This window comes from Dasypus novemcinctus, chromosome 11 (genome assembly GCF_030445035.2).
Source record: "Dasypus novemcinctus isolate mDasNov1 chromosome 11, mDasNov1.1.hap2, whole genome shotgun sequence".
In the NCBI taxonomy this organism is placed as follows: Eukaryota; Metazoa; Chordata; class Mammalia; order Cingulata; family Dasypodidae; genus Dasypus; species Dasypus novemcinctus.
Window position 1 is genome coordinate 34,511,010 of NC_080683.1, and position 16,897 is coordinate 34,527,906.

The 16,897-nt window shown below is 39.7% G+C and overlaps 1 protein-coding gene across 1 annotated transcript; it reads right to left on the minus strand.

Annotated features, from left to right (window-relative positions):
• Nucleotides 1–9,120: 9,120 nt before the first annotated feature.
• Nucleotides 9,121–10,806, minus strand: LOC139439941 (syncytin-1-like). The gene has a single exon (XM_071218374.1). The coding sequence runs from the start codon at nucleotides 10,804–10,806 to the stop codon at nucleotides 9,121–9,123; it is 1,686 nt and encodes a 561-aa protein (XP_071074475.1).
• Nucleotides 10,807–16,897: the final 6,091 nt, after the last annotated feature.

Consider the following 16,897-nt stretch of genomic DNA (forward strand, 5'->3'; position numbering starts at 1 on the left):
CAATTAAATAATAGAAATGTATTAGTGCTAGGATCCAATCAGAATTAAGTATATGACACAATTTTATACTCTCAGAAAGAATTACAAGGCATATTGAAGGTTAAGAATAACTATGCAAACAGAGAGGGGATCTGCCAGGTGCTTGGCATTTCTTTGTTTACTGTGTTGCCAATGTTGCAGCTATTCACCACTCATGGATGTTGAGCACTTGAGTGAGTTAGATTTAACTGAGATGTGCTTAGTATGGAAAAGAAAGAATATAAAATATTCTTACTAATACTATCCTTATATGTTTGCATATCGCATTCAATAAAGTAGATACTTAAAATATATTTTACTTCTTTTCTTTTTACTTTAAAAAATGTGGCTACTGGAAAATTTAAAATTACACAACATCTTTCTATCAGATGGCACTGCAGAGAGAATGAAGTGTTTCTTGACAGTAAGTTCTTTTTAAACCCTTAGTTCCAAATTATTTCAAGGAGCATTGTCTTTTGGTAATTTTGAGCCTATCAAAAGATAGAATTTCTATGGAACCAGGAGAAGGGGTCAAGAATACAAGGCCCATCACTAAGAGGCCTCTATGTCCTCATCCACACATGCCCTCCATCAAACAAGGCCAGGCAAGACCACTCTTTTGGAACTCATATTAGGAGAAGGAGGACTTTCTAGTTTACAAATAAGCTTTTCAATTCTTTATAGTAAGAGCTTGGCCATCTTTAACATTTCATTAATTTGGTTACTCTATTACACAAATTCCCAGGTTAGATTTCTAGTAGCATCAATCATCATCAAATCAAGAGGCTGAACAGATTGTAATGGGAATATTTTGGGGCTATCAAATGTATTTTTTTCCTTTGGTTACCTTGTGGCTTCCATATCTAAATTTAAGTATCCCCCCTTCAGTTCTTTTAAAGTTACAGCAGTGAATTGAGAATTTAAAGTAGGTGGAAGGGGTACAGGAATTTAAATGAAAAATTGATTGTTTAGAGTGTGGGAGAAGTAAGTAAAATCACTAACAATAATCTGGAATAATTTTAGGCAAAGGCCTTATATATCTTGACAGCATCCAGGATCATTAAGAAATCTTTTTTTAAAGAAAATTCTAAGAACCTTGAGTGAAGGGAGATGGTATTTATTATATAGTATTATAGTACTATATTAGAGGTTCAATATATAATCTTTGTTGTTGTATTATGTTTGCTCTATACATTTTAGAAAAATATACCACCTAAAGGCTATAAACTTCTGTTTTCTGGAAAATTTATTAAATCCAAATAAGGTTTTTTTTCCTATTCTAAATAAGAGTGGAAAAATTAGGCATTATTGTTTTAAATGTAGTTTTGTAACTTATAAGCTGAAAATACTGAATGTGTTTCTTGGGGCGATTGATAGGTTTTGATAAAAATTTTGACTTTTACATAACAAAGTATCTGTATGATTCCCTTACAATCATGTTTAAAATTTTACAGTATGGAATTGAGAAAACTTTCTTAAGTTCATTAAAAGAAAACACTTGAAAATGTATGTTTTTAAGATAAATTGTCTTGTCTAAATGTATTAAAAAAAAATGAAGCTCACTGCTCTATTTTTATATAGATAAAAAAGCCAACAAAAAACATGGTTGAATTTTATTTTGATTCTGTTTTCTATATAAGCTGCTGTATAAAACCTCTGCAGAGTGGGCACTAGGGAGTGCTGAACCAGTGAAAATCTGGTTCAGTTCTTCTTCCTCTATTATGTATTTTAATGAAACAAGCAGATGGTAGATGGATTTTTTTTCCCTGGAAACTGCTGATTTTGAAAGACTCCAGTATGCCAGTTGTGCAAGCATGGTGTTCAGCAGCCTATAGTACCTCAAAGTACACATTTAATTTTACCAGGGAAATTAATCTACACTAAGGCAGATGGATAAATGTGCAAAAATACAAGACCACTTCTTGCCTCTTCAGATTTCCTTCGTAGATTTGAGTATATGCATGTCTCATTCTCTCTTTGTCCTTAAATAACTCATTCTTAGTAAGATAGCAATAGATTTAGTTCAATATCCTGTTCAAATGAAATTAGGTTATAAAATCATATACATTATTTTTGTTGTATCTATTTCTATTGTTGAACATTCTGTGGTATATGTTTCCACACTGTTTAGTATTATCATTTAGAAATAAAAGAAATAGTAACCTACAAAGATGATTTTTTAAAAAAAAAACAGAAGTGAGTTTCATCTGAGATATTGCTAACAGTAATAGATGATGGTGACATAAAGAAAACACGCTGTATCTTTTCCTTTTGAACAAAGGTAAAGATACCCTATACATGAATGAAATTAAGCTCTCTATTTAAATGGAAATATAATACTCAATTCATACACAGATAAAAGCATGACATAAATATAATTGGTTGGTAACTAATTCTTGCTCATGCTAAATCATTTGAACATTCTATGTATTTATTTAATTTACACCATTCTCACTTTTCCATTTACATGCTAAATAGTCAGGGAAACTGTAGAACAACAATGTCATATTAAGATAAGAAAACTGATTAAAAAACAAAAAAAACAAAAACGGAGCATTATTATTCCCAATAGTAAAAGAACGATAAATGGTCACGATCTGAAGGAGCACATTCTCTTTAGACATCTAAGTCTTAGAAATTAGTGCCATCTTCTGGTTTTTCAAAGTATTGCTTTAAATCTAAACTAGGTATTGGTAGCATGTTTACAGTATTATAAACAATCAAAAAAGAAAAAAAAAATCCCTGAACCATATGGATTCACACTGTAATACTGCACTTACAGCTTATCGCATAAACTTTAAGAATTATAAAATGTCAACATATTCCCATAATTAATATTACAAAAACTATGCAGGTTATAATGCCTTAAATTCCTTTGATTTGTTTACTGTGATAAGGTCAAGTCCCTACATATTAAACACACAGAACATTTTAGAACTTTGATGTGATTTGAACATTTTCTCACTCCTCACTTATTAGTTTTTTTCATGCCAGCGGATTTTTAGAATGGAATTAAGAAATTAAGAAATATTGAGGTAGGAGGGAGTCATCACTTAAATTCAGTGGAAATAATTTTTTAGTTTTTAAACTATCATTTTCTAAGCCATATAGTAGTAAATTTATTTTTATGCTCCATAGTAATAAAAAAGCAATTATAGTACATATTATTTTCCAACTGCTAGGTACCCTACCTAAAAATTATATTTCTTACAGCATTCCAATAAGATGGTCTTATCCCTATGTTAAAGATGAAGAAAGTGAGGCTCAGAGAGGTTAACTTGCCCAAAGTCACAGAGATAAGAAACAGCAGAGTCAATATTTGAACTCAGTTGCATTAACTCTTTCACATGGTAAGCTAACTTCCTATGACAGCTGGTGTCTTAGCTGCCAGGGCTTCTGTAATAAAGTACCACATAATGGCTGGCTTAAACAAAAGGAATTTATTGGTCACAGTTTTGGAAACTAGAAATCTAAAATCAAGGTGTCAGCAGGTCATGCTTTCTCTGAAGTTCGTAGCATTTTGGTGGTGGGTTACCAGCAATCCATAACACAGTATCTACTCCCATAATGTGGCCAACTGTCTCCTTCTGTCTCCTCCTCCTTGTGTCCAAATTTCCAGTTTTTAAGGACTTCAGTCATGTTGGATCAAAGCCCACCCTGATTCAGTTTGGGCTCACTTTAATAACATCTTCAAAGGTGGTATTTACAAATGGCTTCATATATAGGACCTGGGGTTAGGAATTGAACATGTGTTTGCAGGGAATATGATTCAATCCACAATGGCTGGAATAGTGACAATAGTTGATTGAAAGCCATTGGTAGATGTTTTATGTGATTAAAATTTGTACTCCTTATAAAATGATTTCATAAAATTTTATTCTATTTTTCCCCCCAAGTTTTGGGCCACAGATAATGAAAACTTGCAGGACTCATATTCCATCTTCTTTATATAATAGAAATGTAAATATATTCTAATTGCCTTGCACAGTGCAAGGCACTTTATTGGTACTTAATATATACCAGTAAATTTATCAACAGATACATTTTAATGGGGGCTTAATTGTTTTCTAATATGCAAAGAATAGGAATGAAAAAATAGTGGTTAAAAAAGATTAATATGTCTTCAAAGGTTTCTAGGTGAATGAGTGTTTGGAGATACACACACATATATATTCTAGACAATTAACTGTAATTTTCATTTTGGTTTTGGTATTGTATAGAAACAGATTATAAGAAAGCAAAAAATCTAGCAATGACCCAAATTAAAAGGCTGATTTATTAAAGATCAACATGTGCTTTAACTGTGAGGGAGGGGAAAGAAAATAGTCTTTACAAGAAATACATACTAGAGGGCAAAAATATTTTTTAGACATCCGTGGCTAAGCCATTGAAGTGAAAGAAAAAATCAGCACTGACTTATTTCTAGGGACTACAACATACGATGTTTAAAAAGCAAGTAATCAAGAGAAGTTTTATTTTACTAAATATGGCATCAGAGATTATTCTAAGTAAAATTACTAATAGAACAAAGGTAAATCATCATCCATGGTTTCTGAAGTTCTAAATTCATATTGGAACATTACTTTTTGACTGGAAAAGTTCTTGTTTTCCATAGCCCAAGACTTCATGTTCTAATGGTGAGCAGGTGTCTAACTCAAATCATAATGGTTTATAACAAAGCTACAAAAAAAAAAAAAATGACTAGAAGAACTAAAGAATCACAATACACAAACAATTATTAATTAGAACATATAATAAAATGAAGTATTTGCTGCTGCATGAAATAACTGAAATGAAGTGGTATCACTTCAGTTTCTTGGTTACAGCAACAGAAATCAACCCTATCTATCTTAAGCAGGAAAGGAATTTATGGGCAGAAGATAGACTAGCTCATAGCATCAATGGGAAGGCTGCAGAATTCCGTGGGAAACCAGACAAAACAAAGGAATCTGGGCAGTTCACATTGACAGAGTTGGTTTCCCTATACACAGCTCTTCTTTCCCTTCTATTTGAACCTGGAGTTAGTACTAGAGTTGATAGGTTTATGTCCAAGAGACTTAAATTTTTGGATTTTCCATATGCCATTTGGGCCCTAAATCTCAATAGAGTAGCAACACTTACTTTCCAGTTCATTGGATTCACCCAGGATAAGTAACAAAGAGATGGTGATAGACAACAACCAACTCAAGGAACAGAGAGTGTCAACAACTGCAAGCAAGAGTTCCACCCATCTGCCCCATGGGATCTAAACCCACTCTCAATTAGAGGCCGAATGGGCATCACCATCCCAGAAAACTCATGATTGGGGAATGAACAATGGACTAGAGTAGACTGACTTACTGTTACTCAACTATAGACTTATTGTTACTCTAGCAATGGGAGAACTTTTATCATTGATGCAGAGGTAGTGGCCTCCAGAGGTTCTGAAGTGAGGGAGAGGAAAAAATAGGTGTAATATGGGAACATTTTTGGGACATTGGAATTGTCCTGTATGATGTTGCAATGACAGATACAAGCCATTATAAATCTGGTTATAACTTGAAAAATTGTATTTAAACTATAATGTAAACTATAATCCACACTTAGTGGCAATGCTCCAATATGTGTTCATCAATTGCAACAAATGTACCACACTAATGAAGAATGCTGTTAACGTGGGAAATTATGGGAGGGGTAAAGTGTGGGACATATGGTAATCCCCTATATTTTTATGTAGCATTTATGTAATTTAAGTATCTTTAAAATGTTTAAGTGTATTAAATAACAAAAAAACAAAAACAAAAACAAAAAAACAAACATAGCCAAGTTCACAGTGTGTGCATAATGTTGTCAAGATGCAACCTTTGGCATTTCTAACCATGCGACCACCTAAATTTAGCTATAACTAACTTCTAAGTATCACTCTGTATTTGGGTAACTTGCTTAGGGTTCAAGTGCTGGTGGTTAGGGGATCTCAGTGGCCTATCCAAGGTCATGAGCATGCACAAAAATGGATGTTCAGGTACCGTGTAGCCAAAACGCAAAAACAAAACAAAACACAATACCTAATAAATGCCTCCCACAGGCTTTTGGTTGCCCAGTACCAGTGTGCATCCTTTTCCTACTTGCATCCTCAAGTCAAAATTCCCTTTTAACATAATTAAAAACCCTACATTTAACCAAAAAATGTCGCACCCCTTTCTCATATGGAAAGCCTCTTTAAAGTCTTTTCTTCTTTATTACATCTTGTTCCAAGCCTGTTATGATATGGACTAAATTTCATAGTCACGAAACCCAAATACTGTACATAGAGACCAGGGAGCTTATGACACATGTACTGTAAATTAAGGTACCTGTGATTTTTCTTGATGACAATATCAAAGATATTGCTAACTTTATTGTGCTTTGTTGCTCTTCAGAGCCTGCATGAGGTAGTCCAAAGAAAGAACTAAATATAAGATGCTAATTAGAAAGGGAGAACAAGAAAGGACACCAGGATACCAGAAACAGCCGAAAACAGCTGCCACCCCTATGGCTGAAAAGTACAAAGGGAAAAACAAAATCCCAAGAGCTTGGACCAACTCCCTGGAGCTGGATCCCTGATGAGGCAGTTCATCAGGACACTGGCCATGGATAGGGAGGCCTGTCAGGTGGAAGCTGGAACCAAGAGTAGACACAGCTATTGTTGGAGAGCCCATCAGAAGCAGAGGATTGGGGGAGAAATATCCTGGCTTCTTCCTTCCTCTCACCCTCCAATCTCTTGTCAGAGCCTCCCCTTGGCCAGCGAAAATGGAGTTTGCACAAGGATGAGACGTGCATTTGAGAGCAAATGTGCAAATGACAGCTGTGCACAGTAATGACAAAAGTCTGAGGTCAAAATCCTTATTTTCAGAACTGATCCAGAGGCCATCTCTGGCATTTATGATTTCTCTCCTTGAATGTTGTCTCCCTCCATGTAGAGAAACTAACTCTCAAGTCTTCTTCCATGTTCTTCTTGCTTTCAGTCAGCGCTGAGGAGTTGATTCTACATCTGGTATGGTGATGCAAGCTTTCATTCCTGAGAGACCTGGGTTGGTAAACCTACTGTCTGGGGCTTCATGAGGACCCTACATGCATGAAACAGTGCCCCAGAGCAGGTGTTGCCACTTGTGTTTGTTTGTGTGTGTGTATACATCACAGGGCTCTTTAGCAGTACACGTGAGCCAGCGGGAACCTTCCTCAGATTAATGTTTCTCTATTAATGAAGTAAAATATGTAAAGCCAACCAACTTTTCTGAAATAGAGTTATCAAAATAGTAGAAAATTTTGTCATAGAGTAAAATGTATGCTTCTATCTTAATGAATTTTAAAAACAAGATCTAGTAAGAGGTATAATAATGATAGTAGTTTCAGATTGTGAGGAGTACAAAATATTTTCATAGTGTATAATAATTGTAATATGATATAAAGAGATCTGATTTCTCTTGGTGACAAAGTCATAGGTACTGATAATACTACTGTGGTTTGCTGTCTACATTCTGTTAAAGATACTCCAAAGATGTAATTTTTTTTCTTCATTCACATTCACAGCTTCTTTGCCCTAGCAGAAAGAACACTCCACCTCCAGATACTTCTCTGGTTAATTTTATCACATTCATTTGTTTAAACCTCCCCTTCTCTTTGAGAGTTCTTCTGTCCACTTTACTTGACTGCATCCTTCCCCTTCCCTCCCTGACATTTCTTGTCCTCCTTTTTCTCCTCTACTTTTTTGTTTTCCTGTAGCATTTACTGTCTTCTAACATACTATACAATTCACTAGAATGACTCCCTGCCTACCAGAATGTACGCTCTACTAGTGCAAGATCTTGCCTTTTTGTTCTCTGCTGTGTCCCAAGTGCTTGGAACAATTCTTGGCACATAGTAGGCACCCATGCATGTTGATGGATATTTGAAGTTGTTGGAGATGCCACTAGATTGCTAGAGATTGAGGAAGGAGAAAGCAACCAGCTGAAATATAGATGTATTCCATGTAGGAGATTTGCCAGTGAAGAGACAGCAAAAGAAATCATGAAAATGCCTCCCAGACCTGCTTGACTTTAAACTTCTGTCAAATGCAGAGAGCAGTGATGCTAGATCAACTTGCTTATATTGCCAACAATTTTTTTTTAATCCTTTTTTCCTTTCCTGAGCTCCATGCTGAAGGGTCAAGAACATGTAATCTAAAGTGTCTCTGAAAAAAAAAGAACTGTGGTTAACTAAACAGGACAGGAAGAGTTTAAATTTCTTCCTTCCCTGATTTTAGACTTTCTACCTGTCTTGGCTTCAAATGGGGTGGGAAAAACCATGAAGTTTAAAGAAGGTAGAAGATTTGCCAATTACATGAAAATGGACATCCTAATTACTAAAGGGAACTGACCCGACCCGCAGGTGAGTCGAACCAAGACCTGAGGGAGGGAGCGGTAATGAAAGGGACAAGAGACACAAAGAATGGAGACAAGACAGGATTCTGATCAAGTCTCGTTTATTGAGGGTCAATCAGGGGTATTTATAGCCAGGGATGAAGGAGGTGGTATGTACTGACGACAGCACAGTGTCGGTAAATGATTGGTAACTAGATTTTCAAATTTCATGCCACACGCATGCGCAGATGGTTGTTTGGTAACGTCCATGGAAAGACTTTTGCACTCTTTAAGGAGTGCCCAATCGGAGCCCGGGGGAGTGGCATGAGGGTAGAAACTTAATTACTTCAGTGAGGGTGGGGAAATAGAAACTTAACTGGGTTAGGCGTTAATTCATGAGATGGCTGCAACTGATACTGGCGCCAAAAGCGGTCTCCCACAGGTCCCCCTTCCTTATATTATTACAAGGAAGTGAGTGACTGACAATGTATCTGGACTAGGAGGGGGCTGTGCCTGTCTTAGGTCAGGGCGTGCAACTGAAAAGCAGCTTTTCACCTTACCCATCATCGAGATTCATCGGCAGTGAAGGCCGTGTTTCTGTCTTAGGTGGTTTTCGTCTGCTTAACTGACCAGCCCAGTTGCCTGTCATTGGCTAGCCAGCCCAGCACCCCTAGATTTTATTATGATGATCGTGCTATGGCCTTTGAGTAGGCTCATCATAATTTTCACAATCGGCCATGTCTAGTCAGTGGTAATGGACCTGGAGAGGCTGCATTTTTATGGCCTCCAGCTGTTGTTTTAAAAATGCCATAACCTTGTTAAATAGGATAGGTCCTAGTGACACAAGCATTATCAAACCAAGCAAAGGTCCCAAGAAAGGGAGTAGATAGGGCAATAGTCCATTCATCCCACTCCACAGGGGGTTGTTGGCCAGGTCCTTTCTTCTTTTCTCCAGGTCTTCTTGAAGCTTCTTAACTTTATCTTGAACAATGCCAGACTTGTTGGCATAAAAGCAGCACTGTTCCTGCAGAGCCAAGCATATTCCTCCACGTTCTGCTGTAAGCAGGTCTAACCCTCTCCTATTCTGCAATACTACCTCAGCTAGAGAGTCTATTTGATCTTGAATATCTTGTATAGTGCTCGACAAAGCTTGGACATCATCAATTAATTGCTTAGATAATTTTGTATATTGAGTAAGAGAAATTCCCAACCCTGCCATACCAGTGGCCAGGGCTCCGGAAATGCCTAATGTAACAAAAAGTGGGATCAACTGCACAGCCCTTCTAGAGCGGCTGGCAATATAGTCCATGTTGGGAATAGGTACAGGTTCAGTTCCATTAATAACATTAACATTGGAGAGGAGGATAGCAAGAGTGCATGTCCCCATCCAGTTAGACGGCAAGAAGGTATAAGCAAGATTACCGCCACAAACGAACACTGAGCTATTGCCTGCGCAAAGGGCGTCAGACATAATGGATGTTGAGTTACACTGGGCAAAAGTGAGATGTCTTAAGTGAATCTCACCACTGTCATTGGTAGATGGAGAGTGCAGGCAAGTGTCAGCATAAGTAAAGATAGGTTGTACTCTAATGGGTGGGATAATGGTACAGGTATTATTAGGATGATAGGAATTCTTAGCTGTAGTTAAGGCTAGAGGTACAGGAGTCCCTATAAGTAAGCATAGCCAGCAGTCCTGTGCAGTATAAGGTTGGGATTCATTGAGCAATTTAAAGGTAGCTTCAAGGATATCGAAAGTTTGAGCATCTATATTTAAGTCCCCAGTCTTAGGTAAAGCTAAGGGATGATATTCAATTTGAGGAAATGAGCTCTTTATGATTTCCTCGATTCTCTCATGGAGCATTACTTGCTGGACTTGGTCTTGTGGGCCCCCTCTGTCTGATACATCTACAGGAGGGACTTGATTCCAGCAAACTGGTTGTCCTACCTGGCCCTGGCAGGAAGACTGGGTTAATTTACTGTCCCCCACAACAACTGGATTGAGGCTCCAATCTCCTCCAGCAATGCTGTGCTTCTGCCGATCTAGGATGGTAGTGTAATAGGTTTTATTGTCTATGGAGCATGTTTGGACATCAGTGTAACAAGTGCTGTGCATAGATGGGTGTATAGACGTACAGGGGCAATGTCCTGGACGACCGCCTATGGAGGGAATCACCTTTGGGGTATTTCTGCAGACCCACTGTTGGTTTGAGTATCCTCCGGTGCTACTGTCTGGAGCCTCTAAGTAAGCTACCTTAGTGCCACAGTGCACCTCTTGTGTATACACAGAGGATGGAACAGCAACCTGGCCCCCTCCGCAATCACAAGGTTTACCATAGAGGGCTTCTATTAGCATTTGACGGTTGGGAGGAGGCCCAAAACCTCCCTGAGAGATACCTAGAAGACAGCTTAGTGCCCAGATTTTCAGGCACATGGTGGGTGGGTTATACAGAGCAGGCGATAGCGAGAAGGCAAATATATGTTATAAAGAAAGTAAGTAGAAGGGATCTGTCCAGCGTGGTCCAGTCACTCAGAGTGCCAGCGTATAACAGAAGGGCTCCAACGATGGTGATGAAGCTGCATAGAAGGATTCCAGGGGGCCTGCACAGCTGCATTGGTTTTAGTGTTGGTTACTCTCCTGCAAGAAAGCAGTACTCATCTCAGGGAGAGTCCTCTACCCTGGATAGATTGTTATTATCCATTTGTTTAACCAATCATTCCGGCAGCCACCTGGCTGCATCTAGTTCTTTTGAATAGATGCAAACTGATCCTCTGCCCCATATTAGGACAGGATCGGGTCCATGCCAGGTATTATCCATTGGGTCTTTCCACAAAACTGTGGCATGGTTAGTGCCAGGGTTAGAGTGCCAGAAGCGCTCGGCTGCAGAGTGTCCCTTTTGGTCTAAGCTTAAAAAATTTAAAATGAAAAGAGAGTGGGATAATAGATTTTTTGGGGATCCTCTGACAGGATACCACTCCCCCTTTTTAATTTTTTCGATGGTATTTTTTAGAGACAGATGCACTCTTTCGACTATACCTTGCCCTTGGGGGTTATATGGAATGTCTGTGGTGTGTTTTATGCCTAGATGCTGGCAAAATGTGGCAATACATGGCCAGTATATCCGGGGCCATTATCTGTCTTTATCTGTTGTGGGGTTCCTAATACTGACATGGCAGTTAACCCATGTGCGATAACGTTTTTTCCTGCTTCTCCTGTTTGTGGGGTGGTGACGATAAAGCCGCTAAAGGTGTCAACTGTGACGTGCACATATTTTAGATTTCCAAACTCAGGAATATGGGTTACATCCATTTGCCAGAGGGCATTAGGTATCAGACTGTGGGGGTTTAATCCTAAATGAGGTGTAGGTAAAAGGGTTACACAGGAAGGGCATCCTTTAACAATCTGTCGAGATTGTTCTCTGGTAATTCTGAACATAAGCCTTAAAGTATGTGCATTAATATGATGTAATTGTGGGCTTTAACAGCTTTGTTAAGGTTATTCGAGTTGTCATGCATGCCCTGGTTAACAGCACAGTAGCCGAGTGGCCTGATCAGCCAAATGGTTTCCTTGGGTGAGGGGACCCGGAAGATTGGAATGAGCTCTGAGGTGACCAATAAAAAAGGGGTCATTCCTTTTATGAATAAGAGATTGCAGTTGAGTGAACAAAATAGCTGCCTCCAAGACATTTTTTATTTGAGCGGCCATTTCAAGTAAAGGGACTGACTGAGCTATATAAGCGCTATCCGTGAAGAGGTTAAAAGAGGCACTTTGGAATGTAGAGAACATAGCTATGACAGCTAGTAGTTCTGTAAGCTGTGCAGATTTTGAATGAGTTTGAAACCGGACAGTTTTGTCATTAAAGACGTAAGCAGCCATTCCCGAGGAGGACCCGTCAGTGAATACTGACAGGGCTCCAGTGATGGGTTGGAGAGAGGTGGTCAAGGGAAAAATGAAGTCATGCGTACTCAAAAATTGTAGTAGCTTATCATTGGGGTAATGGTTGTCTATTTGTCCGGCATAAGATGCACAAGCAATAGGCCAGCTGTCAGTTGTCCGCAACAGCCAGCTGATTTGTTCTTTAGTATATGACTGAATAATGGTATCGGGTTCTTTACCAAAATAACGTTTGCCTTGTTCTCTCCCCAGGCAGACAATATCTGCGACAGCTTGGTAGTAAGGATAAATTACCTTAGCAGGTGATGCAGGTAAATGCACCCACATTATGGGGGCTGTTTGCCAGAATACCGCCGTGGGAGTAAGAGAAGTTTTACATATGACAAAAAACAAGGGTTGGTTATAGTCCATGGTAGTGACAAATTGTGATTGTATAGCTTGTTCAACCATCTTAAGGGCTTGGCATCCTTCCTGAGTAATACTCCTAGGAGAGTTGGGGTTAGAGTCTCCTTGTAATATATTAAATAGGGTTTTTAAGTCTCCTGTGGTTAGTTTTATGTAGGGGCAGAGCCAATTTATGTCGCCTAAGAGCTTTTGGAAGTCATTTAGGGTTTTTAGTCTATCTAGTCTGAGGTTGGCCTTCTGAGTAGTTATTTTATTTCCTGCCATATGGAAGCCCAGGTAGGTGTAAGGGTCTTGTAACTGTACCTTATCAGGGGCAATTTGAAGCCCATGTGCCTTTAAGGCTTTTTCCATATCATGGTAACATTTTAGGACATCTTGTCCATTTTTACCAGCCATCAAAATGTCATCCACATAATGTATGATATAAAGATTTTTCCATTTAGTCCTAACATTTTGTATGGCTATGTCTACAAACTTTTGGCATAAGGTGGGGCTATTGACCATGCCCTGAGGTAAAACTCTCCACTGGAATCTTTTCATAGGCTCCTTAAAATTGATAGAGGGAAGGCTAAACACAAAATATTTCTGATCATCTGGGTGTAATGGGATGGTAAAGAAGCAATCCTTCAGATCTATAATGATTTTATAATAGCCAAAAGGAATAGCAACAGGAGATGGAAGACCAGGTTGCAGAGCTCCCATATGTACCATGGTTTTGTTCACTGCCTGTAAGTCCTGCAATAAATGCCATTTTCCAGATTTTTTCTTAATGACAAAGATAGATGTGTTCCAGGGTGAATTACTCTCTAAAATATGCCCTGCTGCCAGCTGTTCCTGTACTAACTGCTGTGCAGCTTGTAACTTGTCTGAGGATAAAGGCCATTGATCGACCCATACAGGTTCATCTGAAAGCCAGGCGATTTTGTCTGCATGGGGTACAGGAAGATCAACAACCCCTTGGCTAAATTTCCCAGGCCCGTTTTGCTATTTTGTCCCTTTATAGATAGGGGTTGAGCAATGTCTGATTCGGATTTTCCTAAACCTTTTCCCGGTTTAAACCCTTGCGAGAGCATTTGAGCTGTGACTATATCATTGGGACCACACATGAGAAGCCCTATTTGAGAAAGCACATCCCTTCCCCAAAGATTAATGGGGAGTCCCGATATTATGTAGGGTTGTATAGTTCCTTGATTCCCTTCTTTATCCTTCCAGGTTAGTAATTTCGAGCTTTTTTCGGGATTTTGACTCGGACCTATGCCCCTTAAATTAGTTAAGGTGGGAGAGAGAGGCCAATTGGGTGGCCAATCTCCTCTTTTCAGGATAGTAATGTCTGCTCAGGTGTCCACTAATCCACTAAACTCTCTCCCGTTGAGCCACAAGGTCATCATGGGTTTATTGGCTGAAATAGCCTATGCCCAGTATGCATCGGAGGAACCGAATCCTCCTGAGCCGTGCTTAGAGCTCTTCACCTGATTGTTGGTGTTAATTAATGAGAGCAGTAATAGTTGAGCAATCCTTTCTCCTGAGGGAATGGTGGAAATATTTTGTGGGGAGGATGCCATAATTTTTATTTCCCTGGTATAATCATTGTCAATAACGCCAGGAGAAATTTGAAGCCCATTAATAGTGGAGCTACTTCGTCCAATTAGTAGACCAGAAGTATTATGCAGCAGGGGACCACACACGCCCATTGGTAAGGCTTGTACCCCCATCTGGGGTGTTAATATTGTGTGGGTGGTGGCACAGAGGTCCAGTCCTGCGCTCCCTGGGGTGGCTCTACAGAGGTCTGAAATGGATTGCTGTTTGGCCAGAATGAAGTTGATTGCCCCAAAAACTTGTTTGGGTTTGGGGGCCTGGGGCTGGCCCCGGTTCCCATTTCCCTGGGCGGGAGGTAAGGGTTGACCCTGGGCATCAGTTTTTGATTTACATTCATTAGCCCAGTGCTTTCCTTGGTGACACCTGGGGCATAGCCCAGGATTCGCACCTCCTCCTCTTGGAGTTTTTTGGCCCTTACAATTCCTAGCAAAGTGTCCCTCTTGTCCACAAGTAAAACATTTTCCTTTGCTTTGCTGAGCCAAATATTGTTTCACTGTAAATCCTTGTAATGCCACTGCCATGGCCTGACCCTGCTGATACGCAGCTCCTATATCAGCACATAGCCTGATGTAACCAGATAGGTCTGTCTTTTTTCTATATGGTCTAATTGTGGCTTGGCAGGTGGTATGTGCATTTTCATACACTAATTGCTTTACAAATTCAGTGCCCACCTCAGCATTTCCAAATATTCTCCCTGCGGCGGTTATAAGCTGATGTACGAAATCGGCAAAAGGTTCATCTGGTCCCTACTTTATACTAGTAAGAGAGGAACAAAGGCAATTTTCTCCAGGCTCTAGTGCCTGTAGTTTGAATTTGAGCAAAAAGTCCTGCATCATACTGCATTTGATTTTCATTAGTGGTATCATTTCCTTCACCTATAAGCATGTCAAGTTTCCACCCATTGCCTGCCTGCACATTGTGCCTGGCCGTGTCTTTGCAAAGCTCAACATATTCTGATTTCCATAACAAATAATCTCCTCTGGACAGGGTAGCGTGGGCGATAGTATGCCAATCAGTAGGAGTGAGCCAATTTTCTGCTATAGCCTCGAGGATGGCCATGGTATAAGGAGCAGTAGCTCCATATTGTGCAACAGCGGTTTTCATTTTCTTTGATAACCTTAAAGTCAAAACCATTGTGGTGCCTCCAAGTTTGATTCTGATTGTCTTTGGTTTCTGTTACAGGAAACACTTCTGGCTCTCCTAGATCAACTAGAGTGTTAGAAGCTGGAGTATTTTTTAAAATCGCTCCTCGTCTAAGTGGTCTAACAGAGGGCTCCGGAGTTTTATTGGCGTTACCAGTTTTTCCGGTCTTTAACCTTTCTAGCTGAGATATAAGCTCCTGATGTTATTCTTCTAATTGGATTTGTTCTTTTAGTTTCTCTATTTTTTCTAATAACTCCTTCCTTGGGTCAACTACTGGCATAACTATAGGTGGGGCTGCGGGATAGGGAATGTATGGCGGAGGTCGAGACTTTACCGTCTCCTCCTCGGATTCACCGGCTTCTGATTCAGATGTCTCATTATCACTTCCTTCTTTAATTTTTTTCTTTAAAATTTTCAAGGTCAGGATATAACCTTTTATTATATTTTTCTTTACTTCTGAATCCCTTTTGGGGCTCTCGGTTTATTTTGGATAGAGCTTGTTTGATTTTTGTTTTAGGTTTCTCCTCCTCTTCACTATCTAGTGAGATTAAATCCTCTTCCAGACTGGACGCTCCGGATGCGTCAGGCGGGTTGGACTTTGGGAAGTCTGTTGATTTCTTAGGGTTGGTGGCTAGAGCCTCCAGCCCTGCCCTTCTTATAAAATTTCCTCACCTTTCTTAATAACATTCGCCACCACCGCGTCCCTATGGCAAATACTTAAAATATCATTAATGAGATTCCAATATGAGAATGCAGTTACTGGAATACTTTCAGGGTCGAAAGTTTTGTAAAAGTCCTGTAAAGCATCCCCTACTCTTTTCCATCTTCTCTCATCAATAGTTCCTTCTTGAGGAAACCATGGACATACTTCCTTCAAAAACTCAAAGAACCTCAATAACTGTTTTACTTTCACCTTTACTCCTCATGTCTTTAATGCCTCTTGGAGACCCTCTACAAATGTCTCATGCTAGCTCATTTCTTGCCCCATGATCGACGATCACTTACCGAGGCTTCAACCGAGAGGCAGGTTCCCTCGCGGTGTCCTCCAGATTTTCGCATTCTGGCCGGCTCCTCGATGGGCGTTCCTCACTTCATCCCTCGTATTCAGGTCCCTGTTCAGGCACCACTTGACCCGACCCATGGGTCAGTCGAACCAAGACCTGAGGGAGGGAGCGGTAATGAAAGGGACAAGAGACACAAAGAATGGAGACAAGACAGGATTCTGATCAAGTCTCGTTTATTGAGGGTCAATCAGTGGTATTTATAGCCAGGGATGAAGGAGGTGGTACGTACTGATGACAGCGCAGTGTCGGTAAATGATTGGTAACTAGATGTTCAAATTTCACGCCACACGCATGCGCAGATGGTTGTTTGGTAACGTCCGCGGAAAGACTTTCACGCTCTTTAGGGAGTGCCCAATCAGAGCCCGGGGGAGTGGTGTGAGGGTAGAAACTTAATTACTTCAGTGAGGGTGGGGAAATAGAAA

Excerpts from the sequence above, each read along its gene's own strand:
- LOC139439941 (XM_071218374.1), bottom strand. The coding sequence starts at position 10,806 with ATGTGCCTGAAAATCTGGGCACTAAGCTGTCTTCTAGGTATCTCTCAG.